The 27,093-nt window shown below is 40.9% G+C and overlaps 1 protein-coding gene across 9 annotated transcripts in view; it reads right to left on the bottom strand.

The window, feature by feature from the left end:
• Positions 1 to 5,352: 5,352 nt before the first annotated feature.
• Positions 5,353 to 27,093, bottom strand: part of TSPAN4 (tetraspanin 4) — a 418,001-nt gene continuing 396,260 nt past the window's right edge. For all 9 annotated transcript variants that reach the window (XM_041421140.1, XM_041421139.1, XM_041421144.1 and 6 more), the window contains 4 exons: positions 20,574 to 20,675; positions 12,974 to 13,105; positions 10,886 to 10,969; positions 5,353 to 8,123 (listed from right to left, as the gene is read on the bottom strand). In XM_041421140.1, the coding sequence (XP_041277074.1) occupies positions 8,055 to 8,123; positions 10,886 to 10,969; positions 12,974 to 13,105; positions 20,574 to 20,675 (387 nt within the window). In that variant the 3' untranslated portion in view covers positions 5,353 to 8,054. The remainder of the gene's footprint in view (positions 8,124 to 10,885; positions 10,970 to 12,973; positions 13,106 to 20,573; positions 20,676 to 27,093) is intronic.

Raw genomic sequence — 27,093 nt, 5'->3', positions numbered from 1 at the left:
CAAAGAGTTTGCTCTGTGCTTCCATACAGCCTCCCTGGTCAACTAATGCCAGCTTGGCTTTCAAGTGACATTAACACAGGGGCCACCAATGCGGAGGGAGGGAGGGAGGCTGTGTGGTGTTCTGAGATTACAACAAAGCATTTGTGATAGCTGGTATTTGATTGTGGTGTGAGAGGTGGGGTTCCAAAAAAGCATTAGAATCAGCACAATGCAGGAGTGCTCTTTTCCTGGAGTATTTGCAAATGCTTCATCCTACCTAATTGAGTTTGCAAACAGCTCTAACTCCCTTAAGGGAGGGGAGAGGGTTTGTTCCTTGAGAAATGACAGCCTGAAAATGAGAGAACTGAGAATTACACAAACATGCTTTTATTTATTATTATTTTTTTTTTTAATAAAAGTTACTGTGTAGTTGGGCTGCCACAGTACAAACTGTGGGGATGCATATGCTGTCCCAGCCACCTTAAGAGTGTGAGGGGGCAGGTGAGCATTTCAAAAGAAAAACAAATTTATCATTTCTAAGATGAGGCATTTTTTTCCTCAGTATCCGGGGTGCTTATTATTCAAGCCGAGATATAATATCAGAATCCGTTAATTGCACCTGTGGCTGATACAGTACCACTGGAGAAGCTTCCAAGGTAAACTGGGTTAAAAAAAAAGGAAAAAGAATCCCTGCAGCATTAGTCTGTCTGGAGCATGCTAAAAAGCCAGTGACAGTTCTGCTTGATAACAGTGCTTGTCTAGCTATTTGCAGGCTTGCATCAAGGAACAGAGGGCATTAAGAACAATTCAGATTCAGTCACTACATAGGTGCAGAACAAGGCTGCATGAATTTCTCTGTCACAGTACTTATTCTGCTCTGTTCTGTAGAGACTGTGGTCTCCTAAATCAGTATCAAACCTGAATTTCGTAAAGCCACCTAACATGTCTTAGCCTTGGGCACTAAAATTTGTACAGTCAAACAACTGAATCCCCTCCACATTTGACACGCTGGGACTGTGACTGGTGACATATTTTTGTATGCAGAAAAGCAGATTTAAATGGTAGAGGTGGAAGGGCTGGAGAAGTGACTTAAGCTTAAGGGCCAAAGAAGGGCAATTGTGGAGGAAGGAGATTATGAGGTGCATCTGAATAGACTTTGACAAACCAGTTTCCAAAATCCCTGTATTTCTCCAGTAATTTTTAGTTAATCTTCAGAATGAATGCTTTACACCTGAAACTCCTGTCACAGTCCATATGAGACATAGACACATGCAATATACATTAACAGTTGGGAGTTTTATGCTGTACTTTCCTTTCTATAGATTTTTGTTTTCTACGTATTTAATTATATACAGTTCCATATTTTATTTTGTTGCCTGTGATTTGAACTATACACTGAAGTAGCAGTGCCATGAGAATATAAGGGGAAATTTATAGTGGATAATTATCCCATCCTTTCAAATTATTCTTTAATTGTAAGTACAGGGAAGTCTCTGTTAAGCAATTCTGTAGTAACAAAATATTCTGCTCTGCCTAAATGATTTCTGCATAAAAGATACCAGGGACTTGTTTGAGAAATCAGTTCAGCTGATCAGCTATTTCTTCATTAAAAACCCTCATCCTAAGACACAGAACTTCTGTTTAGCAGTCTAACACACACTGTAGAGTTGGTAGTGAATGTTTTCTGGCTCTTGGAGGGAGGAACGTAAACTGAGCTCTTCTTGCAGGTCAACAAATCCCAGGATTTCTAGTGAACAGACAGTATTTCCATGGGGAAAGTTTATTGCAGGGGGAGACAAGGAAGCAAGGCCTAGGGTAAAGTGACCTACCTTAGGCAACTAATGGGCTTTCAGAAAAACAGTCTTTGAAAGGGCATTTGCCAGATGAGTTATTAATGGCAGAGTTCTTATTTGCTTGGGGTTTTCAGCATGGTAAGATAAGAAACATAGGGCTCTGTGTTTTGCACTTTTAGTGTGTCAAGACAAAACTTTGGATGAAGCTTCATAAGCTGCCCTTAAATTTCTTTGAAAATTATCACCATGCAGACAGAAAGTTCTTTGTTTTACGCAGCCAGAATAATCAGCTTGGCCTGATATTTCCAGGCTGTGATATGTGTACTTTGGAAAAATGGCAGATTGTGGGGTGAAATACTCATCTAGTTGTTGATTCAAGTAGGAACAGATCTGTCTATGCCAACATGTAGTACAAAAGCAAAGACAAATGGGATAGCTACTAGGGGAAGGTACACTGGGCTTAGTTGCTTGAAACAATGGGATCTTAAAAATCAATAGGGTACTCAATTACCCAGGGTTAAGCTCTACTGGAAAGGCAAATTAAGCTGTAAAGGTAATACTGCTGCTCTGAGCCCATGTATTTCTGTAAGCATCATTAAGTTATCGTTCCTGAATATAACCTATTATAGAACCTATGGTGAGTAGATGAAATTGAAAGGCAACAACGTTAAAATCCATGTAAGAAGGATTCTTTTAAATGCAACATGAAGAAATTCTGAAATTCACTGCTATACTGCAGGACTAAAGTGTAAAGTTTCACAAAGTAAGAAAGGGATTAAAAATACATGTGGCTGATGAGACCATCTAGTGGTGCACTTAAGGGGATCGAGACAATTCAAGTAATATAAACATCTCTGCTAAAGTGAGGGAGCTGTAAGAAACTTCCATCAAATATGTGGGTGATCTCTTATGATGCTTCCTGCAATAACCTCTAAAACCTCTGGGTCTCTACTTCTCCCATTACAATTTCAACAGCACATTTGTGTTGTTGTTCAGAATGCAGAGTTTAGAGGCAATTTCACTTGCAAAGATATTTGACCTGTAGGGTACAACAAATTGTATAAAAAAAGGCAGTGTTAGGTGTGACTGCAGATAACATACCTGGCTAACCAGACATTCTTCTGATTTGAGGCAATAAAAGTTCCTAGTTGTTCAATTGAAAAACATTCTGGTGTTAATTTTTTCAAGTTTTACTATGTAATTTCTGAATGTAAGCAACTACTTCAGAAAAAGAGAAGTCCTTTTATTTCAAAGTTATCAGTAACAGACAAGTTGTGAACACAAAATAATTTGGTTTCGGTCTGAATATTTTTGTAACACTAAACCAGATCTCCCAGTAGTTTCTGACTTGATTTCCACATAATTTCAGGTTGCCTGTCCTTAAAAGGAAAGAGAGGTGTACATTTACCTGGGAATAGGTAAGCCACATAAATAATAATAATAAAAACAAATTTGTAAGGAAGAATAGGTGAAATCAAACGTAATGAGAAATTACAAAGAAGTAGAACACTGTAGGGTTTTGTTAAATTGCATACAGTATATGTGTGTGTACTTGCCCACACTTGCACACACACACATCTCTGGGTCTGTACAGAATCACTGTTCAGCTCGTAGTGCAGTTGCTTATAAAGAATACAAAAGACATTCTGTTGTAAACTTTAGAGAATATTTAATAACTTTTTAAAAATAAAAGGTATATTTTAAATTTCGTTCTTTATATGAATGCACAAAAATGTACCATTGTAATTGCAGCAACAAAATCCAAAGAACAGAGGAGACTGCCCACTGTGGTGAGATACCAGTGACAAGGGAGGAGAATTCACAATGGAATCCAAACAGGATTTCCCACAGCAAGTCCCAACGTGTTTTCTACCTGTCTAACTCAGTAGCTATGCAGATCATTTACACTTAGCAAATTCTTGCAGATAAATTAGAGTAAATAAAGAGTCTGGGTTTAAAATAAATGCCACAATCAACTGCTGGTTTCTGTTGCTTACCTTTGGTGCCACATTTATAGTACAACACCGAAGTCAAGGGGTAAATGAAAGGCTGTGACTTTGTCCGTGCTGACAACCCCCTGTCCTACCCTGGGAAGGTGTAAGAGGCAGCCCAGTCACGTGAACTCAGTGTCCAGTTCTCATTAGTTTGTGAGAAGTGAGGGTTTGTGTGGATTCCCTTAGCAGCCCTATTGATGATGCAAGACAGACAATTTTTACAGCTTCTGTGCAGTCCCTTCTTCTCCATATGATAAATCCTACAATGCTGCATTTAAATGCTAATTATTGATAAAAGAATAAACCTTTATGAGTTTGTTTAATTTGAGCAGGGAGACCAAAGAACTATTCATAGAACAGAAACTGAAGTGAATTTCAGTGATTGTGCACTGTATAATGAGGAGCTAAGTAATTCTGTTGTACAAGTAATGAGATTTGGCTGCTAGTGACAGCGAAGGAAAATAAGCCATATTTTATTAAATATAAGTTTTTGGGTTTAATAATTGTGAAAATGAAAAGCCAAAAGTATATTGAACTGACTCTAAAAAGCTAAATCCTGATGCTGCTGAATTCAGTAAGTTCAGTCATATACCCTACGCCTTCATATCTTGTTATTAAGCAGAAACAGCCATGAGAATAAATTAGGAGTGCTCCTTTATTGCCTTTGGTTCTGTCTTTAATTTAAATGTATTGAGTCCTCCTTCATGTTTAAAGATAAGAAGTCACAATAATATAAAAGGCTTTACTAAAAGTGACAAGACACTAATAGAAGCAATTGGAATGACTTCTGTGTTGCTCTGCCTGCATTCAATATCAGCAGCCTTTCAAATGGATATTATGTACTACAGGTTACTTTATATATAATCAACCAGTTTAATGTGTAAAATGGAACTATCTTTTTTTTTTTTTTTTTGGCTTTTGGGTTTTTTTTCAAAGATTGTTGCTGTTACACATCACAAAATCTTCTGACCTTGTCAGCAGAGAAAGGAGGCAGTGGTCTTAAGAAAGTATGGTAAGTCTGAGGCTTGTTATATGCAGTGTGTTCAGAGGTATGAAATTGGATTGTGCTGGTAATGCTGTAAGCACTGTAAGAGCTGTTTGGTCTGTGTGGAGAGTGTTAATAACATCAAATATACAAAATAGTCCAGTTCAAATTATGAACAAGTTGCAGTAGCATCTCAGTTGGTAGTGGAAGTAGGGGATTTAAAAAAGAACTATTAGCAGCAATATGTGATCTGGGATGGATTTTTGTTGTTGTTCGTCTGCTTGGGGTTTTTTTGTTTGTTTGTGGTGTTTTGTTTTGTTTTTTCCTGACTGTTTTTGTTGCAGTGACTGGGATTTACAAAGCGAGTGTTGCTTATACTCCCTTTAGGTACTTGTTTTTGAAAACCAAGGAAGTTTACCTTGTAAAGACAAGACACCTAAACTGTAGAAAATTATTAGAGGAAACCACAAAATGTGACTTGTCTCCAGTCTGTTTCTCATATTTTGTTTCCACTGAAGCTTTACCTGAAATCTAGAATCATTCTCTAAGAGCCCAGCACATATTACTGTGAGACTAACAGGAGAAGGGTTTGTGATCTCTCTTTTCCCTACACCACCATCAAGCAAATTGATGAGAGTGCTCTCTGTGGGAGTTCTGCACAATGGTTTGCACCCATCAACTGAACCATCATCAGCCTGCTGTCTCTGTGTTAATTTTTAATGGCAGGGATCACTACAAATAGACTTGTCTACCTTTTATCTGTCTCAGAAAAAAAATCAATGTTTTATGAATGTATTCATCACTGTGTCAGGCTGATTTTCAGTGGTAGAAACTCAGAGTTGTCAGCAGAAGCACTCTGGTGTACAAACTATAAACCAAGGAAAGAACTAATGGTACAACTAACCTGGAATTGTATCTGTGCAGGTTAAGAACAGAACAGAGTAGAAGAGAGGGAAGGAACAAACTTACACCATCTTTTGCAGAGCAGAACAGTCTGCAGGTCAGCCTGGGCTCAAGAAGCAGAGAGCAGGGACACTGTGGTGACTGCAACACAAGTGAGCCTCTTGCTTTGGAGTACAGGGCACCTGTGTACAGGCTACTTGCTCAGCCTGGGTATGTTGGGGATTGTTTGCATGACAGTAAAATCCTTTAGTGGTGGGGAGGTTACTGTGATAGTGACTGGGAAGCCACATAAAATGCACACAAGTAATACATTACTTTTATCTTAGCCTGCACAGCTAAATGCCCCATGGGGGTAAAATTTTGGAAGGTAATTGCTCTTTTAAACACCAGACTGTCCTAAGCAATTTCCCAGAAAATATGGAGTAGCTCTGCTTGAGAGTGAGAAGACTGCAAGAAATTGGCAGAAGAAAAAAAAAAACACAACCCAAATCTAATGAGTGAGAGTGAATCTGTCAAATAATGCAGGTCCAGAAAAAGGTTAGTTATGGGTGTAAAGGAGATTGAACAATGGGCTGTGGGTTGGCAAGTCCAGCTGGAAATTGCCCTGAAATCAAAGCAAGCAGAATGTCACTCTGAGCTGAGACCTGCTGTTGTAAGCAAGGTAACTTCCTCTATGAGCTTGATGCAGTCTGCAGGAATGGCTGCACTCAGCTTCCTGGGAAAACACAGCTCCATGGTCAGCTCTTTGCTCTAAATGACAGTGGCTGAGAGCTCCTCAAATGCTGGCTGGAGGGAGCAGGCCATCTGCATTGCTCTGTTTGCCTGTTCCCTGCTGTGTCTTTTCCCTGGGGTGCTTCAGCTTCTCCCTGGCACACATGCACCACTTGGAGCTGTTTGCTGGCAGGGAATTATTTGTTTGAACAACAGGACACATCTGATTTTAACCTCATCACCAGAAGATATGCCTAGAGGGTACTAGATCAATTACTTCAGTTATCGGTGAATGGCTGTTCCCTGGTTAAGGAAAGTTGCAGTTTTGATTTCTACATATTTCTGTGATTCCATGATATTCTAGAAAGTGTGGATTATATTCTAGCCAGCAGCTAGGTGAAGGAAAATGCATCTGAAAAAGAGCACTGAGAAGTGACTCCAGTTCTAACAGAGACTGATGTGTCTTGGCTGTTGTCAGCATGCAGCTGGGAGGAAAAAAAAAGGTAAGCATAAAAGCATCTGAAGTCTTAATAACTCTCAGAAAAATGAGCAATGTGTGAAAGATTTTTCCTCAGCAAGGCAAACTTTATCATACCTGCAGATGATATTATCCCAAAGTAAATTAATGAAATGGTGACATTCAGGGAAGGAACAGCTGACAGCTTTGCACACATCTTCAAGCATGGAAATGAGTGATATTTTTTGGCAGACTTACTTGAAACAGGGATGATAAATAAAACCATAGTAGACTGACAGAGAGAGCCCACTCACAAGTTGTTTACTGAAATGAAGATACAGCTGAAAGTAATTACTTGTTTCCCAGAGGTATAAGTGATAGTGCCTTGTACAAGAAATAATACTTGGTTATTTCAGTTGGAATGTAAAATAGGATAGAAAGGTTTCCTCTTTCTGAGGTTAGATGCTGGATAGTTTCACCTCCTTTCAGAAAAGTATGTGTTTATGAAAGTAATATATATAACACAAGCAGTCAACCATCTATATGCCACTGGCAATTAGGAAGTGAGGCAATGTCCAGTGTTGTTTTCCATTAACAGCCAGGATCTCTCTGTACAGATTCTGATTAAAAGCCTGACTCTGCGGCACGTAAGATTAAAAATACTTCTTTAAAACAATGCACTTCTGAAGATGATCCTCTCCTGGCTACAAAATCGGCTTGAGACACTTGGAGGCAGGACTGCTTGATCTAACATTTTAGCTGTGTGCAAATTGTAGTAAAATTACAATTGCATTCAGTCCTAGCTACTCTGTACCTTCTTGCTGAAGAACATTTTTTTTCTACATCCTCTCTTCCAGACTGGAAATGTGGGAAGGCAGCCTGGCAGCTTTTGCAGAGGTGTCCTCAGTGCCATCTTTTCCTAACATGGGTTTGCAGTCAGCCCCTTGTAAGCAGCCTCTCTTGCCTTGCCACAGGCCATGGAAAAAGAACCATTGCTTTTTTGGTTTTCCTCTGCTTCAAGACAAGGCTGCTTCTTACCTGTGCCAGTTCAATTACTGACTTTTTCTTCTCTTCCTCCTTCAGTAAAGTGGGGTGATTCACAAAATCTTCAGAAAGACAGCATTATACAGTTTATAGTACAAAGGGGAGGGAAAAAAAGGTCAGATGAATGAGCATGAAGGAGATTTCTCCTGTGTCCTTTGGAGGAGAAGCAGAAATATTGGGAATGGTATCTATGCACAGTAGGTGTCTGCCTTGACTACCTGACAATACATGGTCATTGCAAAGGTGAGTCCGAGAATCTAAGAGAAAAGAAACAACAAACAATCGTTTTTCAGTAAGTAAAAAACCCCTATTTATTGAAACAACAAGAAAAAAAGAGAAAAGTATGGCACTAGTTTTGTTCACGCACAGAAGGACATGTCACATACTGCTTTTCCTGCCTGTTCATGTCCTTGTTCCATTCCTAGAGTCTGTCTGCCTTTTGTCCTTATCTGTATTGCTGTCTTACAGAATGGACGGTAAGAGCAGAGGAGAGTTGATTTCTCCATCAAAAGCAGCCACCAGATACTGGAAAGAACTATATTGAAAAAAATTTGGATGCTTTTGCTTGGAAATATTTTACAGCAGCAATCCACAGCTGTGTGGGCATTCTGTGGGTGTCCCTGTAGCTGTTGTTTTGAAAGACATTGGGTTAATCCCTGCCAATCTGTGGATGCTGCGGTTTACTTGACTGTACTTTACTTTTCCAAGTGCACATGCGCACAGGTCCCTGTGGGGGAATCACTGGAGACTGAACATGCATTAATCATGGCCATCAGTGCCTCATCAACAATGGATGTGTTTTTCTACCCAGCCTATTCAAGAGAAGCAGCAGGGAGGTGGGGGTTCTTCTCCCAGCTAAGCACTGACCTGTTGTGCTGCCTGGTGGATTACTTCATCCAAAGAGGATGGGGGACAGAGTCTTATTTTCCTTCCAGCTGAAGTACCTATATGGATGTACTAAGTGCTTGTTACTCTCCCTTTGCAAGACCACTGTAAGAGTTCACTGAAATGAAGGTCTGCCAGGTAGAAAATTTAGGGTATGAATTCTGTTAAGCACTTAATTTGATCACTTCAAATTTAGTCTTTACATGAGTAATAGTTCCTGTAAATGAGTACTTTGAAAGAATATATGAATACACACAAACTATATTTATGAAGAAAAAATGGTTATAAAGTTGTTAATCTTCCTCAAGTCTCACTCTTCTACAGTGAAATCAGATTATTAGGTTTTGGTGTGCTGTTTATAGCAAGCCTTTTGGAAGTATCCACCTTTGGGGACAGCTACGTAACAAAACAGTGGTGGCTGAACTTGGTTTATAATTTGAAGCATGCATGATTGAGGAAGATTCTTCTGTTGCAGGTGCTGTTAAGTCCTTCAAATTATGTCACTGAATGATTCTCTAAGATGCTTAACATGAAAAACTGCCACGTGCTATGGGCCAGAACACAAGTGGAACAGCAGCAAGAGAGGGGGCCGAGTTCATTTTAGGTGACAGTACACAGAAACTTCTGTCATCAGGTAGATTCAATCACACCAGGCAGCTGGAAGGCAGACTGAAAATCTGTGGTGTTCTGAGTTGTTTTCCCTGCATTGCAAAGCATTTACTAGGAATATGAATTTGCATTTTTAAATTGTCTGAAGTGCTTCCTCCCATGCAAACTAACGATGTCTTTCTGTCAGAAAGATAGTATTGCCTTAGAAATTTAATACATTTAGGATATTTACGAGAAGGACTCTGACCATGGGCTGCTGGAGGTTTTTAGTGTGTCTTTTAAAGATACCCTAAATTCTGAACGGATGCTCAAAATCTGGTTTGTTTTTTTTATCATGGTAATATATTAACAACAGTCATACATTGCCTGTCTGCCATATGATCTTGTGCTTTTTTCTCTAAGCATATCTGCTTATTATACTGGAACAAACCCCAAAACTCTACTGAATTTGGGCCTGTGAGGCGTCAGGCATTTGCATTAATAAGTTGCAGCCAATAAATGACATATGAGAGAGTAAGATATGTGCCATTCTGCTTAATCTGTCATTATTGGGAATGTGAGTGGAATACTGATCCCAGGCTCTCTCCTGCTGCTGCTAGTATTATACCAGACAAATTTAAAAAAAAAACAAACCAAAAAAAAAAACAAAAAACAAAAACAAAAAAAAACCCAAAAAAACCACCAAACCAAACAACCATGAGTTAATCTGCAGTTACACGGTGTTACTTAGCTTAGCAATGCCATCCTTTGTGTGCTTGCATGTTAAGTGTGAGAGAGGGGGAGCTGGAAACTAAAGCTAGATCTTCACTGAATTTAGGAAAGGGACTTTGAACCAGCCTGAGCTCCAGCACAACCTTCACCTGTGTATCCTCAGGCTGTGCCACTGGTGCTTGGACTGGCACAACCACAGCAGGCTGGGTTAAAGGCACAGGCACTTTGTAAGTGACAAAGTGGTGGACAACAGATTCTTCTCTGACCAAAGTCACAGTGGAAAGGACTGCAACTCAAAAATCTGATGGGCATGTCTATGCCAATCATAGTAAGGGAGCATAGGTTTATTGGCAGGGTTGACTACTGGGCACCTCATCCTGATTTGTAATTTACCCTGGGCCTGAGGGATGAGGTTGAAGATCTAAGCTATCTCTAGATTATGCTGAAGTTGGCTGTTTAGCCCAAGTCCTCTCTGGAGAATAACTGGACAAATACAGGCACTCTAAAGGCAGTTCATCCTACCCTTATTAGGTGTCTGGAGTCCAGTCTCCCCTCCCACGTACACTTTCAGTCTTACATAAACCTCTTGATATAGTGCCAGTGCATCATAAAACACTGTGCAGTATTCCTAGTTCTGTGCCTTGTACACAATATTTTAACTAAAGTAAAACTCAAAGTACTTAATAATTTTGCATGAGGGTAGACAAAAATCCTGCAAGATTTAAAACCTGCTTGGGCAGAGTATATATCTGAATCTGTGGTTACTTAGTTAGTTACAATTAGTTAGAATTTGAAAATTGATATTAAACTGTACCTGCACCATAGCTGTGCACAATCCAAAGATTCCCACTGCCAGTAAGTTTTCCTGGAGCCATACTTTCACAGTTTCATAGCAAGGCTAAAAAGAAAAACAAACCAAGAATCTTATATTGGCCATAAATACAGCTCTACTCTCCCAGGAATATACAGCCAGAGAAAAAATGGATCTGACCTAGCTGCTAGGTAGCCTGGATTATCATTTCAGTGCTGGAGCAACTACATGTATTTTTGGGCTGAAGCTTGAACATGGAGTACTAATCCCAGTGACACAAATAAGTGCACCTCCAAAATGTGCATGAGCACTCCTCCATATAAATTTAGCCAGTAACTAAAAATAGTGTGCTGGTTTTGGCTGGGGTAGAGTTAATTTTCTTCACAGTGATTAGTATGGGGCTGTCTTTTGGATTTGTCCTGAACACAGGGTTGATAATCTGGAGGTATCTTTGCTATCATTGAGCAGGGGTTTTTGGTTTCCCTATGGAACTGTCTTCATCTCAACCCACTCTTTTCTCACTTTTACTTTTCTGTTTCTCCCCTTGATCCTACTGATGGGAAAGTAAGCAGGCAGCTGTGTGGGGTTTAGTAGCCAGCTGGGTTAAACTACTGCAAATAAACAAGCACTGGGTTTGGGTCCTCTTTGCCCTCTAAAACCCAACCAGAAGCAGTTACAACCTTACAATGAGGCTTCCATTTTCTCCACATTTCAGGAAAAATAAACATTTCTTATAATACATACAGACACATGAAACCCAACAGTCCCAGTGCGAGTGGCTCAGTAGCTGCCCCTGCTGCACACGGGCCCATTTCACACCAATTTCAACCATTTTAAACTGCAGTACAGGCACTCCTCCATTATTTTATTCATGCTTTAAATTCTGCAGTAGCTGTAGCCCTGTTTTACTGGTCCAGTTTTGGGAAGGGTGGAATTGGCCCAAGTGAAACCTTTCTTTAAATAATGATGTCTGTAAGACAACCGTGTGCAAAAACAGGACCCCCCTGTCTTGAAATGTTCATGGACAAGAAACATTCAGCCTTCAGTTAGGGTCTTACATATGTAAAATTATACCCCTTTAGTTATAGTTTTACATAAGTATAAAGGAAGAACTCTTAATGGCCATCAGAAGCCAGAGGGTTAACCTGCACTGATTTTCTTGCTACCCTGAATAAAACAGAATAACTTTTCAGTCCTTAAATTAAAAAAATTACCTGGAGCTACTCAAGAAGTATAAGGAAGCTGTGCTTGATGTGAACTCAGCCTCTGTGAGTACCAATCCATGCATATGAAATCTCACTAGAAAGTAGCCAAGAGAGCTTTACTCATTGTCTTCACAAACCATTAGAACCAGCAAAACTTAGTTATAATTCCACTTCATCAGGTGGCCTTGCTCCACACCCCTCCTGTGTAATTGTACTACCTGTAATTAGCACAAAGAATTGCTGAGCTAATTTCAGAGACATATTTAGGCTCTATCTGTTCCAGAAAGATCTTGCTGAGGCCATTGTAGGGAAATTATCCCATGGAGTTTTGAATTTGATTACAGGCAAGTGCAGAAACTCAATGCAAAAAAAAAATAAAAATGCTGCTGGCAACTCAGTTCCCACTCTTCTGTGCAGTGGAGGCCCCTGAACGAGAGCTCCTGGTGGGAGAAGAGTGCTCAAGGCTCTCACAGTCCTCTTGCCTCAGGACTGCCTGGGCTGTGATAAGCTACAGCTGCTGCTCCTGTGTGTGCATGAACCACTGCCTTTATTGCTACCTGACCCCAATTGGTGAGACACTAAAAAGGACATTCCTGCCATTTCCTAGGTTGATGTCACTAGTCTGTGCTGCAGATCAGTGTTGGAATGGACCTGTCTGAGGTGTGAAACAACAGCTTGGAGCCTACTGAAAGGAAACCAGCTCATAAAAATAACTAAATAGAGGGTTTCATTGGAGGTCAAAGGCCACAGCTCAACAGGAGCCTTCTGAAAGCACCTGATGAAAGGTGAATTAGGATAGGATGAGGTGCCCCCCTGCAAATAACTACTGCGCGCCCTTGAGCTGGGCTGCAAGGCAGCTGCTGCCGTGTGCTGCAGAGCTACTCACCGCTTTCCACCAGGTCCCTGGGGAATGGAGCCCACAGTTCTCACTGAATTCTAAGCAGCAGGAGTCTGGCACCCGGGTTGTGTTGTACACCTCGAACCAGTCCGTGTAGTTGGAGACTCCGCAGCATCTGAACTGGAAAAAGATGAACCGAAGTGATACCGTAAGCGTGATCCATCACTGCCTGTTCCGACTTTGCCTCCTGGAGCCTGACACTCAGTGCATTTCGATTATACCAGCAGAGGCTTTAAATTTTTAAGGAATACAGTACTTCTCAGCCTTACCCAAACAGACCCTTCTCTCTACTCTTTTGTATTACATTTAAATATGGCCTTGTATGCAGCTAATGTTGATGCAAGAAGCAAAGGCCCCTGTTTGCAGTGGGAAGATGATACTGCAGGAGCTGAGACTGGACAACCTCAGACAAGTACTGAGACCGAGTTATCGACTTACCAAAATTATAACAGTTGTTTGCAGCATGTCAAGAAAAAAGATATAGGTACAGCACCCAAGAGATGAAGATACTGGATCTTTATAGCACACTACTTCTAGGGTCATGACTGGAATAAACAAGGCGAATTTCTCACTAAGCTGTTAATTACTAATCACCTTTGAAAGTCTTTGCCAGTCAGCAAAAGGTGTATTTCTGCCTCTTCTCTCTGTGGTGCAGTTCTTTAATGTCATCATCTGATGCTGCTCTAACAGTTGTGCCTTAAGTGTCTGCCTACAATGACACAGTGTGTGCAGAGATCACAGCGCTGCTAAATCAGGTTGTTTGACTTTAGTAGTGGGATGAAAGGTAGAGAAACACACTGTGGTAGAGGGAATGGCTCTGTGGCCATCTTCCCCTTGGGAACTGGTATATTCCTGTGATAGGAAATAAGCTAGGATTCATTACCATATAGATGTATACACCATCTGTCACCCTTATGCAAAAGTATGAATTTGTTGGGATTTAGACACTTCAGCACCAATGAGTAAACAAGACAACACTGGGCTGCAGAACTGCTCTATGCTATTCACAGTACCTCACACTTTTTTGGAGCTATGCCAGCCACCTACCTAGTCCCAAAATTACTTGCCAAGATCTTATTTTTTTAAATGTGAATTTAGATAAGCCTGAAGAGTGTTTTTCAGATCCCTGTAGAGACCACATCTCTTGTTTTTGAGAGACTCATAATCACGCAGACATCTGCATCCCCAGGGCCAAAGACCTAATTGAGATCCTGGCTTGAGGGAGAGTTTTCCTTTGTTATATAATAGTTGTAGAGTTCAGGCTGTAGTAGAGTTGTACTGTTCAGGTCTTGTTGCACACACAAAATGTGCCACTCCAGACCCATAGAGGGCAGAGGTGTCACATGCTGCCTCATGTATCTTATGATGCTTCAAGCACTCAGAAAATACGCCTTGATAGAGACATTTCAGTGCTCACAGCAGAGTTTTTTTTTCTGTCAAGGAAAAGTCAGAAAACTTTCCTGCACTAACATCTATCCTTCCAAGTTTCTGCTCCGAATTTTGATTTGGTCTGTGGCAGGACTCAATCCTCCACTTGCAAATGTTTGATTTTTAAGTTTACAGGCTTCATTTTCTAGAAACTGACACGAAACTAGAAAAAAAGTTTGTGCCTTTCTTTTTTTCCTCTATGTTGCTGCACAGAAAACAGGAGGTCCATGTGTAACAGGTCCCAAAAGTGAGTAGGAGCAGCCTGGCATACATGGCATGCATTTGAGGAAGACTGGTTTATTTGGAAATCTAACAAGAAGAAGGTCTTGCAGGCTGTCATCATTAGAGTCAGGAGGCAGCTCTTTGATAGACAGCGAGAAGTGACAGCTTGTAAACAGCAAGCCTTAAAAATGTGGCTCATCTGTGATGTAGAGTGTGCAGCGGTAAGGGCTGAGACATTTGAGTGATGTTCTGGCCAAACACAAGTGACACAAGTTTGCATAAATCAGAACTAGACTCCTTCTTCCCATAATAATACATGGCTGAAGGTGTCAGTCTGACAGACTAAGGAGATGAAGATGAAGCATGGGTTTTGTAGCCAAGTGCTCACTAACAGGTTGAGGACAGCTGCTCCTATGGAGCCTGTGAAGCAGGAGGTGGGTGGCTAGGCCATGAGCTAGGATTGGGACTCCAAGGAGTAAAAATTCCTGGTAAGCCGCAAGGTGAGAACAGGAAGGGATGCAGTTGCAAAGATGAGCTGCAGTTGGACACAAACTGCCTGCCCACACAGATTCTCTGTAAAAGAGCACAGCAGACACAGCAATGGGCTAAGAGAAGTTCAAGGTATAAAATAAAGGATATAACACAGGATCAATGGTCTTGGGACTGGAAGAAATAATGTCTGTAAGTACAACTGGAAGAAATATGTTTGGAAGACAAAGGAAGGATGAGCAATGGGATTAAGCAGTGGATGATCCACAGCCCTAATCAAGAGGAGGTGATGAATACAGCAGAGTGAGTTCTAACACCACAGAGACCTGAGAGTGCAGAAGCAAGGGAGGGAACACTGCTCAGTGAAGGCCAAGTCCTTGTCACTGGCATCTCTAGGGAGCAGGGGCATTGATCCATGCTCAGAGATGCAGGAATAAGGAAATGAGCAGCAATGGGATTGAATGGGTCACCAGTGCAGATCCAACAAAGGGATCCACTAGAAGCCAGAAAGGCAGATAAGGTGACAGATCAATAAACTCACAGACTTCACTATGGATGTCTAAGTAGAAAAGAGAGCGTGCAGGAGTGATTTTGCATCATGTGACAAGAAACTGATTTGTCCCAGGTTGATGCAGCTGAACAGTAAGCAGCCAAATTGTTGAGAGAGATGAGGGACCATTAGAAGAAAGAGGAATAGAGAAGACTTTTTTTAGAGTCCTTTTAGATGTGAGAACAATGTTCTCTTGAAAATTGGCAAGGTTTCTAAGCAGGGATAGTTGGAGACAGGCGTACACCTGGAGGATGGAGAAAGCTCAGGGCACATGAAGGACAATGTCTGTCACCAGCAGTTTGTTGTAGTCATTTCTACCACAAAGACTGATGTTCTGCCAATGCCAGGCAAGAAAGCATTGAAGACTCGATTCTTGCTACAACGACATTCATTTTTTAGTCACATTTACACTCCTGTCTTGTTCCCTTCACAAGTTAAGTGATAAAATTACACAAGTTTGCCTAATTGCTTACTTCTGTTCCTACTTTCAACATTTACATTTTTTTAGAAATAATTACAAACTAACACTGCTTATTTTGGAGTACCCAGACTAACACACTTTAAAAGGGAATAATCGATTTAAAAAGTTTCTATCTCAGTGCAACAGTGCCACTCCTGATAAGCGGCTGGACACTTTTACATATTTTACATTATTCCCAATATTGAAGGCTAAGTAGGCCTTACCTTTGCCAAATTCCAGACTCAGTCAGGTTGGGATAGGGTTTTTGAAAATAAACAGATACTCAATCCTTGTTGCAGACAGTTTTTTAGCAAAGCCTTGCCTTCTGGTTTTGTGAATGGGGCAAAGAACTAAAGACAGAGTAGGGGGCCGTCTGTACACCTCTTTCCTCCATCACTGTAAAAAGTGATGAATAATATTTTGTTCTAAAAATCATGTTTAATGGGTGATGGTTTCAAGTAGAAATTCTAAAGTATGGATGGATGTAATAGAATCAATGACTGGGAATAGGGAGATAGGTCAAATTTCTCCTCAGTTACAGTGGTCTAAACAGACATGAAAAGGCATTACACAGCAGCAAAAGTGAGCTGAATTTGCTCACTTTAGTGAAGCTAATCGGTTTTCTGCATGCCTCTCAAATTACTGCCCGCTTAGTTAAAAGTAGAAGTGCTCAAATATTGATCACAAAGATGTTGGGGATGAAGCAACATTTTAAAAATTAATGCCTGTTTCTCATTTTCTAATGATCTCCACCTGTGACTTTAACCAGTCCTGGTGGGTAAGGAGTTTAATGCAGTTCAGGCTAACTTACCTCCTGAACTATCAGAATTTTAGTCATGTTTGAAAATCACTTTGTAAGCTTTTGTAGTCTTCAGTCATGACACACAGAATTCATCTGCTTGTGTTTCTGATCCTTTTAAGGTTTGAAACGCTATTGAGAAAGGTTGAGAGTTTGGTTAGCTGAAGGTATTAAAAAGAAATCAATAGAATGTTCTGATTTGAAACAACTCCCTGACCTAGAGGCTTACTAGGACTGCAAAATGAGTCCATTGCCTTTCCTCTCAAACACTTTGCACGTTTGCAGATTACCCCAACTCCTTTATCAGTAACGTGAGCAGCTCAGGCATCAGCCAAAACTGCAACTTCCTCTTAAAAGACAGGAAGGGAAAAACACTGTTTCTCCCTTGTTTCCAGTTTCTTGAAAATGGTAGGCTTCTGTTACCAAGAGGAAAACCATTTCTCAAGGCACAAAGGCTTCAGAAAAGAAAACCTTCCTCAAAAGGTGCTCAGGCCTTTCACACTTAGACAACCACCGCTCACAAGTCACTGTGTGCACTGAGCATCCACACTCCCAGTCAAAACTCCCCTCCGATTTGTGACTGGCCAGTCCCACAAAAGTCAAATGCCATCTGAATGTGGTTCCTTGGAAAAACTTTTTCCTCCTTTTTTCAGCCAAAGCTGCCATACACAGTAGTACCTAATGAATGCAGGATGGGGATGGTCTCCAGCTTAAATCTTGGGAGAAATTAAGAACTATGCCAGAGTGTCAAAGCTATTGCTTTAACCACTGCTCAGGCTCTGAAAAATACTTTTACAAAGAAAGGAGTGCAGATGCAGAGGGGACAAGGGCTCACTATGATTTCTGTTACTGGCATGTTTTTTACATGGTACTTTTTTTGTGAGGCTGCTGTTTTCCATCCACATCCAGACACAGCCCATGGCTCAGCCAATGACTGATGTCTCCCATCAGGAAAACCTCTGTCCTATATGGAAATGTGGTTGCTCTGCTGTGGCTTTTGTTGAGAGCCTTAGGAGACAGAATGCAAACAGCAAGCTGGGCTGGGATTTCCCTTGCAGAAAATCCCCTGTATCACCCTAATCCTCCAATCAGTGATTACACTCTACTGATTAGGGATGTAAGAGATAATGATTATTACACAAAAACCCCCCAAGTTGGCATTTAGATAGCTCTATTCAACTGCAAAGTGTTTTACATAATTAACCATGATGGGATTGTCTTTGCTGCACCTCTGCAATAGTCTATTCCCACGTAGTTTTGAAAGATACATGTGAGAACCAATTATGCAGTGGCAAAAATGGATCTGTGGGAGCTCTTTGCTGTTCTCCTCAGTGCCCAGCATGGGGAGCACAACGACTTTGACTTGACTGTGGTACTGCCAAGCTGGCACGTGGTAATTGGCAATTTCACAGTGGCCATGAGAGAATGATGTCCCCTGGCTGCACACAGCCCGTGTGGTGGTGTTTTCTTGTCATCTTCTGAGCTCCCAGGAGTTAGCTAACATGAGTTTCATCTGAAACTTACAAGGCACTCTTTAAACGATAATGGGTTTCAAGACCAAAGGACAAATGACCATGATCTGCAGCACTACACAAACCACAGACTATTGAGTCCTGCCTCAAACCCAAGCTGGTCACTGAACCTGACCATTTCCTTTAAGCAAAACGTCAGGTTTTATTCTTTAGAGAAAAAGAATCTGTGCTGCTGTACAACAGCATCCTACCACCAGCTATGTCTAACTTGAGATTTTAGCTCTTGGATCAATTACAGAGCCCTTTTCTCTCACAACCCTTTTTCCTTCCTGCTCTCTTTTTAAGGACTGCAATCACAACACTATTTCATCTTTTCCTGTTTATATAAGGTATTTAAAATTTCTCACTATAATGTCGCTTTCCAAAATTATTATTATTTTTTTACATCTTTTCTGAATCCAATCAACTCATGAAGATTTTGAAAAAAATGTGACTATATGAACTAGACATTGCATATATTCTTACATCTATTTTACTCAAAGGGGAGAAGAAGTATGGTGTTTATATCCCATGGGTCCTCCAAAAACTGCCTTTCCCCCCACCTTTGCTATATGCTTTTGAGACTTCTTGGGGTGTCACTGAAAGCAGATTAATACTTACTACAAATATTTTAATATTAGCCATTTTTACTACATTTTTACTACACATAATTAAGTTACTGTAAAAGAATAAACTTTCTAATACTGTTGGATATAAGCAATGATATTAAAAATATTATCTGTATTTCACATGGCTTGCTCTCAAGCTAGCACCACCAAATGCATTTCTCTTGTCAGTAACTGATGTCTTTTCATATTTGATGTATTGGAAAAAGGAAAAAGTATTGGAAGAGGAAATTATTAACAATATTGCAAGATGCTGAGACCTTTTAAAGGTAACTGAAAGAACTTTTCACGTGCAGTTGTTGGGATGCAGGACTGAAATTGGCTTGTTTCCTGGACCTGAGCTGTTTTCTTTCACACACAGGAGTGTTGTAGGCAACCTACTGCACTCAATACAGGTCCTGCAGACCTAGAGAGAGATGCACAAGGAGCTTGGCCAAACAGTTCTTGTGTTCTGTTAAAGATCTCAAGGTTTTCATTTCTCAGATAATTTCTTAGCAGCCTGCTGCTCCTGTTACCTTGTATTGTCCATAAGAGGAGATTTTGGGAGCTCTGGGAGAGGTTACTGTCTTTGATCCATTTAAGACATCAGGCAAGACTAAACCCCTCCTGTCTGTAGCACACTTGCACCTCTGGAGGAGAAACTGAGAAGGCTATGCAAGATTTTTTAAGTGAAGCCAAAGCAGTGCAAGTGCTTCTGCCTAAAGCAGGAGAAAAACTGGAGCACTTTTCCATTCAAGAAGCAGAGAACATGAAATCACAAAGATCACCCCCAGGAGAACTGACTGAACTGAATATGAAACAAGTACAGAGCTAATAAACCTGAACTGTCAGTGATGGTGTTTTCTCAGACAAGGACAGAGGAGGAAGCCAGCTACAATGTTCACCAGTCCTTAGCAGATGAACACTGGCAGAGGGCTGTCAGAGAATCAGGACAAAGGAACAGCAGTGGCAACACAGCAAAAAGCATTCCCAGTCCACCTGTGATGGACGATGACTGAATTCTGCTGGGGAAAACGTACTGACCGTAGGAGGAGGTTGCAAATACCATGGTCTGTTTCAGTTTTGATTCACCAGTGGGAACGATAGCAGCAGTGAAAGGAGACAGGACAGAAATTAAAAAGTGGTTGAAGAGGTTCTTTGCTGTTATGCTATTGCCCTTCATCCTAACATAAGCCACCCCTTTGACTTTAAAGAAAAGGTACTGCTTGTTTCCTGTCTGACCAGCTCCTTCTGATCAACTCCACATAGCACACAACTGCATGATACTTAAGCATCAACTAAGTATAACCTTCTGAAAGGCAGATGATACTTCCTGTCAAAGGAGAAATAAATAAAAATTACTGCTTGTTACAAAAAGCAGAGTTTAGTTGCTAGTGTGCTGACTGGGTGGGAGAAAGAGCGTGATTTGGGATTTGGAGGTTTAATTAGGTTCATGCCCAGAACACGCTGTTACAGAACCCAGAAGGTAAAGAGGAAGAGATAAAAGGGAGAGCTCAGACTTACATCTGTTTGAATGATGCTCCATGCATTAGTGAGGCCAATATTTCCATCTGTCCCATACAAGTGAAGTCCTTTCTTCAGATCCCGCTGAGCATACTTGTCAATCTAAAACCAACAACAAAAGACACAGAACTCAAAAATTGCTGAGTACCACATTTCAGAATCAAGGAGCATGGAGCATAGGGCTGTTGGACAATGGTCCTGTACTGAAATGAATAAAAAGTTTAACCGATGTTTTGTAAATAACAAGAGGAGTTCCTCTTCTGAGTTTATGTTCCTGTTTCCCATCACAGAGAACTTTAATACATCTTTTCCCTTCTCACGTAACTACCACAGTAATACAGAGAGACTAGATGCAGTTCACCCACTCATTTTTGCAAACAAGCCTATTTATGAAATCATTCATCTACACGCAGTGTTTCCTTTTAGTTTAGTACATTTAGTTGTGACCAAGTGCATTAATATGTACTCCTCAATACTGGAAAACAGACAGACATGGTGCATGTTTAAAATGATGTAACTAATGCTCATTTTGAGTTCATAGAGGCAGCAAAGGTATTCTGCTTCTGCCATACACTCGGGCTTCACTTCTGATTTGTACAGTCTGAACTGTTTTCTGACTGCAGCTGCAAAAAGGGTGGATGCAAAGCATCTTGCACAATGTAAAAGAGGAATTTTCAACCCACTACATGATAATTATTATGGGAAAAATATAAAGTTACTCAACAGTATGACTCTACAGAAATACTATGACCTCAAAAGCTCACCATGTCCAGGAAGCCTCTGATGTATGTGCAAAAGATTGTGCTTGATCTGTCCCGTTCTTTTGTTTCTTTCCTGAAAGTTTACCAGCATCATGTTGAGCCAGTAATAAAAGAGCTTTGAGGCAGTACAAGAAACAGCACAAGTTAAGATTAATTACAACTTAATCTTAGCACCTTAACTGTCATGCAAGGCCTTTCTCATGGATGCCTTCCTTAAACAGTAGGTGCTGTGATTCCTCTGTAATTATCATGTAAGCTGCTTTTGGCTTTACACAAAGATTATACGTAGTCACTGGTACGTTAATTAGAAGAGAACACCAAAGCTGAAAGCTGTCATTAAATTTGGAATTAGTTGAGAAAATTACAGGCAATAAACGATAAACTTATATGTGCTGGGGATTCCTAGCATTCATTTAAGAATTAGAATGAACTGTGTTTCAGCTCTGCACTTACCCTCAGCTCCCTGTGTCTCAACTGGACCTGCTGTGATCTCCAGCAGAGCCATCAATTAGGATGGAAGGGCATGGCTGTGATGCCAGTCTCAGAGAGGCCTGGAAATTTAGTTAATGTCTTACAGAGGCAGTGAGGTAAATTAATTGTTGAAAAACTAATTCCTATTCAGGAAGTGACAGAGGTAAAGAGGAACAAGGTAACTAAGGGCAGGTGGGGACAGAAATCCAGCAAGGCTATCTGTTACCTTGAAGATGAAAGAGAAAGGTTTATTTTGAATATTAATTTATCTCATCTGAGAATATCTGCCCTGTAGAGTATGCGAACTACACACCAGCCTTAGGTTCATATCAGCAGTAATATGGGACAAGGGAGAGAACAGTGGTTCTTATCTGAAGGGTAAAGGCCATGTTAAAAGGATGAAAAATGCAAAGTTTGCACTTCCTTAATCAAGTTTTGCTTTGCAATCTTGACATCCTAATTGAGATGGATACTAACATCATGATAATTTATTAACTTAACATTCACAGAAGATCAAGAGCAAAGTTTTGTTAGTCCATGTGTGCTTTAACATGGTCACAAGAGATTGTGTCACCAAGCATTCCTGATCTTCCTTCTACCTGGAGAAGCCTCACTAGCAAGTGACTTGCTGAGGCTTCCTCATAAAATTAACCACTTTTCCTGCACAAAGAGTGCAAGGCCTTTATACTGGGAACACAGCTGGCATCAGATTTCCATATTTCAGAAACTGAGTAACCAGCAGAGCATTAGTCAAGGAAACAGGCACTACGTGACCAGCTCTCCCACAGCTACTTCACAAAGCCTCAACATCAAGTCCTGCACATGGTATGACCCACCATTATTTGTTGTTTTACAAATAAAGTGCCTGCTTGAATCTTGCTTGGAAGAGGATGCAATGTTCTTTTATAATCTCACACCATGCACGTGTTTATTTCCTTATCTCTCTCTCATCTCTGTGCAGGCTACAACTTTGAAGGAGGCAAATGCATGTTGTGCAACAGTACTGCCAGATTGTTTCACCTTTTTATTTCATGTCCACTGACAGGGAAGGCATCTGGAAATACCAGTTTTACACATATACACACAGTGAGAACTTTCTATTGATTTGAGTGATGGTAAAGGTACGATTTTACACAGTTCTGTTTTACTGAAGTTTCCATCTGTCCTTCTAATTAAGTGTGCTATACATACAACAATATGCTGCTCCCTAAAGAGCAACTGATTTAAAATCTTTTTATTAGAGAGACAGAGCTACTCCTTGAAGCATTCACACTCTTCTGTTTGCTTACACTAGGGCAGAGAGGTGTTGATCAAACCCTAGCAATAACCTTGTACAGAACGACTGAGTTTGTGGGTGGTGACTGGGCTCCATGAGAAAGGGGGAACAGGGATCAGCCCTTGGCCTCCTGGCACTTGTGTCTGCAGCTGAAGCAGCAGCAGGAAGCCCCCCACCCTCTGTGTCTCCCCTGTTTCCATTTGTTATTAATGTGCTACCGTGCATGAATTAATCAGTGGTGACGTAGCCTTGGACTTCTTAGGAGCCCAGACGAAATTAAACAGGAGGGCTGCTCTCACTCTCACTGAGAGGAGCTCAGCCTCTGCGTGCAGTCCTATTAAAAGCACATTGACCTCTGCACAAATAACCTGTGTGCAAGGTTGTAAGATGGATGTTTTTCCCCCAACTGAAGCACTGCTTGCAGCTCCAGACATACGACTCTTACTGGCTTTGAGTAGAGAGAGGTAAGTAAAATCCAAGGCAAATTTGTGGGGCACAGCTGGCAAGTGCTCTTCCAGGTCCTCCTGTTTCCTTCTAACCTTAATTCTTTTCCTTCCTCAAAATATTTTTAGAATAACAGGAACTTTTCAATATGCCTTTATTCTAATTGTAACTTTGATTTAAATGAAAACTCTCAAAACACCCCCAGCTGTCTCTTCTGCCTTTAATTTAATTTTTTCAGAAAATGATCTTTCTGAAAATGAAACACTGCGCCACAGTGATTCATCACATCTCCTGACAAATGATCCTACCCAATATTCACCAATCTGTCAGCTTCCCTTGTTTGTCTCTGAGCTACCAGTCCTCAGCCAGGCAAAATGTCTATCTCAAATCAGGACTGAAGTATTATATTTAATATTCTGCAATTTGAATCTGCTGCATTCTTCCATACACAAGCCAGGCCCTTCACAAATCACAGCTCTAGTGAAGTAGCACAAAGAAGAATAACAAAAACTCTGGAAAGAAACTGTTGCTCTAAATGAGATGCCTGTTTTTAGACATGTGGAATACCAGGGATTTCTTTAGACTAAAGAGTTTCTTAAAGATTTGGCAGCAAGAACCTTTTATCAATCTGTTAGTGAAGAAGAGAAAAATTCTTTTCCTCCATGGGATTCATTGGTCAACAGATGAGAGGTGAAAGCTTAAGACTGGTATGCCATCCATGCCATCTGTGTAAATTCCTGTGAGCCCAGACATACTGGACATACTGGAGCCTTGCCCATGCTTATCAGCCCCATCAGGTTGCAGTGGTGTTTCTGGTAAGTTAAATGTGTCCCAGTGTGGTGATCCACTACAATCCATGCCTTCAAGAGAAGCACTTCTCAGAGCAGGGCATGCATATTGCTGCACTTTACCCAAGCTAAGATCCTGTTCCTGCTGCAAAGAGCAGCAATATTTCCTCACCGACTTCCATTAGGACCTAATAGGGCTCTTAAATCTCTCACTGTCCTATTACAAAGACTTTCTAAAAAATATATACTGATCTAAGGTGGGCAAGTCATGTGCAGAGAGTTTCAGGCAATGAAGGAAACTCAGCATTTGAACTGCAGAAGGGAAAGCTGCAAGAGATGTGGCAGGACTGGAGAGAACCTGCCACAGAGGTCAGGAAAAGTGGCTGGAAGCTGGACACAATTAAAGAGAATGGGCAGGGATCTATCTGAGCCTCACCTAAACTACAGCTGGGACAAAACATTGCTTAAAAAAATCTTACTCCAGCCTGCATATAAATCCAGGCCAAATTAAAGTGTTTCCTTCTTAATCTGTATTCCCTTGAGGCAGCTACTGAAGCTGTAGCAATGCACACGTATGGCTGCTTTTACTGTCAGCTTTTTCCCCTCATTGCCTCAGAAATCCAGAGCCTCTGAGCAGAACTGTGGCTGGCTGGCTGACAAGCCCAGCTGGAGAAGCCAGCACACTTCAAGAGGACCTGGGGCTGTCAGACTCCACCTTGTCTCCTTGAATAAGACAAGCTAAGAATAATTGAGGATGAGATAAAAACTATGTAACAACAGCGACAACAAACTCCTGCTTAGCACAGACATGCTGAAAGCACTACATGAACATTCTGCACTGCAAACACCCAGGTTCATAATTAATTCCATCTCTGTTTTACAGATGGGGGACTGTAGGGGCCTTCTCCGTTCCTGGGGGTGGTTTCACAAACCTCTCACTCTCTGCCTAAATGGAAGGCTTTGGAGTTTATGTACTTACTGTTAAGGTATGAAACAGAGGACAAATACTGTTCCTTGAGAAGGCCACTCCTGTAATTTTGCCTCTGATAAGCAGGAGGAAGTGCTTTGAGCAAAACATCTTGGGCAAACAAGAGAATTGTGCCTGTGCAGAGCAGGGGTATTATCAGTATTTATAGCTAAGGTGAGGCATGACTTTGATCAAACTGAAGCTCCAATACTGAAGGCACAGAGTCCTTCCCCTGTCCCAGCACACTGAGAGGGAAGGTGGCTTTGCTGGAATCTTTGGAATAAAAGTCAAAAAAGGGCTTTGGGGAGATCCTTATTAACTCCTTTTGACCTTGTTGAAAGCATGAGGTGTCACTTAGATTTGGCATAGCCTTTAGGAAAAAGCCAGAGGATGCCAGCAGCATCCCCAGCTTTCTAACCTGCAGGCAACTGGAGACTTTTAATTTCAAGCCTCAATGCTTTCCTACCACAACTTAAACAAAACCTCTCCCCAAAAAGTCCCCTAAACTGGAGAAAGCCTCTCAGCAGCGTTCCAATATAGGTAAGCAAACATTCTTGACCTTTCTGGTGATTGCTTCCCCTACCTCTGTGTCTCTCCAGCAGAACAGGAGAGGCTTCTAAGGAAATGACAAAATATCCAATAGTTTCCCACCAGGCAAAACTTTTAATTTAATGCCTTGATAATCATTCTCTACAAATAGCAGGCAGGGGGAAATCGAATGTAAACAGAAAGTGCCTAATCTATAAGGTCATTTGTGGGAGCCTTTGCCTGCTAAGAAGAGATGAGATTGATTGTACCAACAGGTAAGGCTTGTTTTAAATGAGATGTCCCCAAGCCTGTCTATAAGAAACTGAGAGCCATAAATGCTCTCCTCATCACTGAAATCTTCCTTACACCATCTGCCTATAACTAGAAATCTTTTAAGACTTTAGTAAATAAGAGATACTGCATGATTTTGGTGATATTTGGCAGTTTAGGAACAGTATGCTAATTTCTTGCCAGCATCATCAAAGTCTCACATCTTCAGAACACTTCGCTCAGCGCTGTGGGATTCCTTCCTTGATTTTTCCACAAATGTGAAGCAACTTCAGGACTTAATGTTTAGTTTTTTGTTTTGTTTTATGGTTTTTTTTGGTAATTGCTTCCTTTAACACAGAAACTCACTAGCTAGTGAATTCTCTTCTCCTAACTTGACTGCAAAAGCCAACATCAAACATCACCTTACAGATCTTCTAAACTTCAACAATTTAGTTGAAATACTTATTGCTCTAGCAGTGTTTGATATCAAGGGAGATGCACTGGCTGTGTAACTTCAGAAGATCAAAGGAAATTGTCTGGGAGCAGAAAGAATGAATGTTTCTGAAACCTACTGGCTTAGGTCAACTGAGGTAAGACCCTTCAGCTGTGCCACAGGCTCTCTACAGAGTCTTGAAAAGTCACTGCTTCTCTTGTTTCAACTATCTGTAAAAGAGGAATAACCTGACTCTAGTCATACCATGAAGTTAATAATATAATAAATAATTTGCAGTAGGCATTTGAATCCAAACCCAATGTGGAAGGTGAAGCACTTGTACAGAATCTGAGACAATGAATGGATATTCTAACCTGAGAGAGAGAGAGGAAACTTCCTGGCACTTAGAGGTGAAACTGAGCTTCATGAGGAAGCAAAAGGAAGGACAAGCACATCTTGCACTGGCCTGGAGCAGGCAATTGGTGAAACTGTAAAAGAAAGTGTCTCCCTCTATGTGCTCTGGCAAGAACCAAGAAGTTGCAATGGTGTAATAAGAAAGTAATAAAGTCAAAGAACTTGGAT

The sequence above is a fragment of the Onychostruthus taczanowskii genome, unplaced genomic scaffold (assembly GCF_017590055.1).
Source record: "Onychostruthus taczanowskii isolate IOZ18803 unplaced genomic scaffold, ASM1759005v1 scaffold69, whole genome shotgun sequence".
NCBI lineage: Eukaryota > Metazoa > Chordata > Aves > Passeriformes > Passeridae > Onychostruthus > Onychostruthus taczanowskii.
This window is presented reverse-complemented; position numbering and strand designations above follow the sequence as displayed.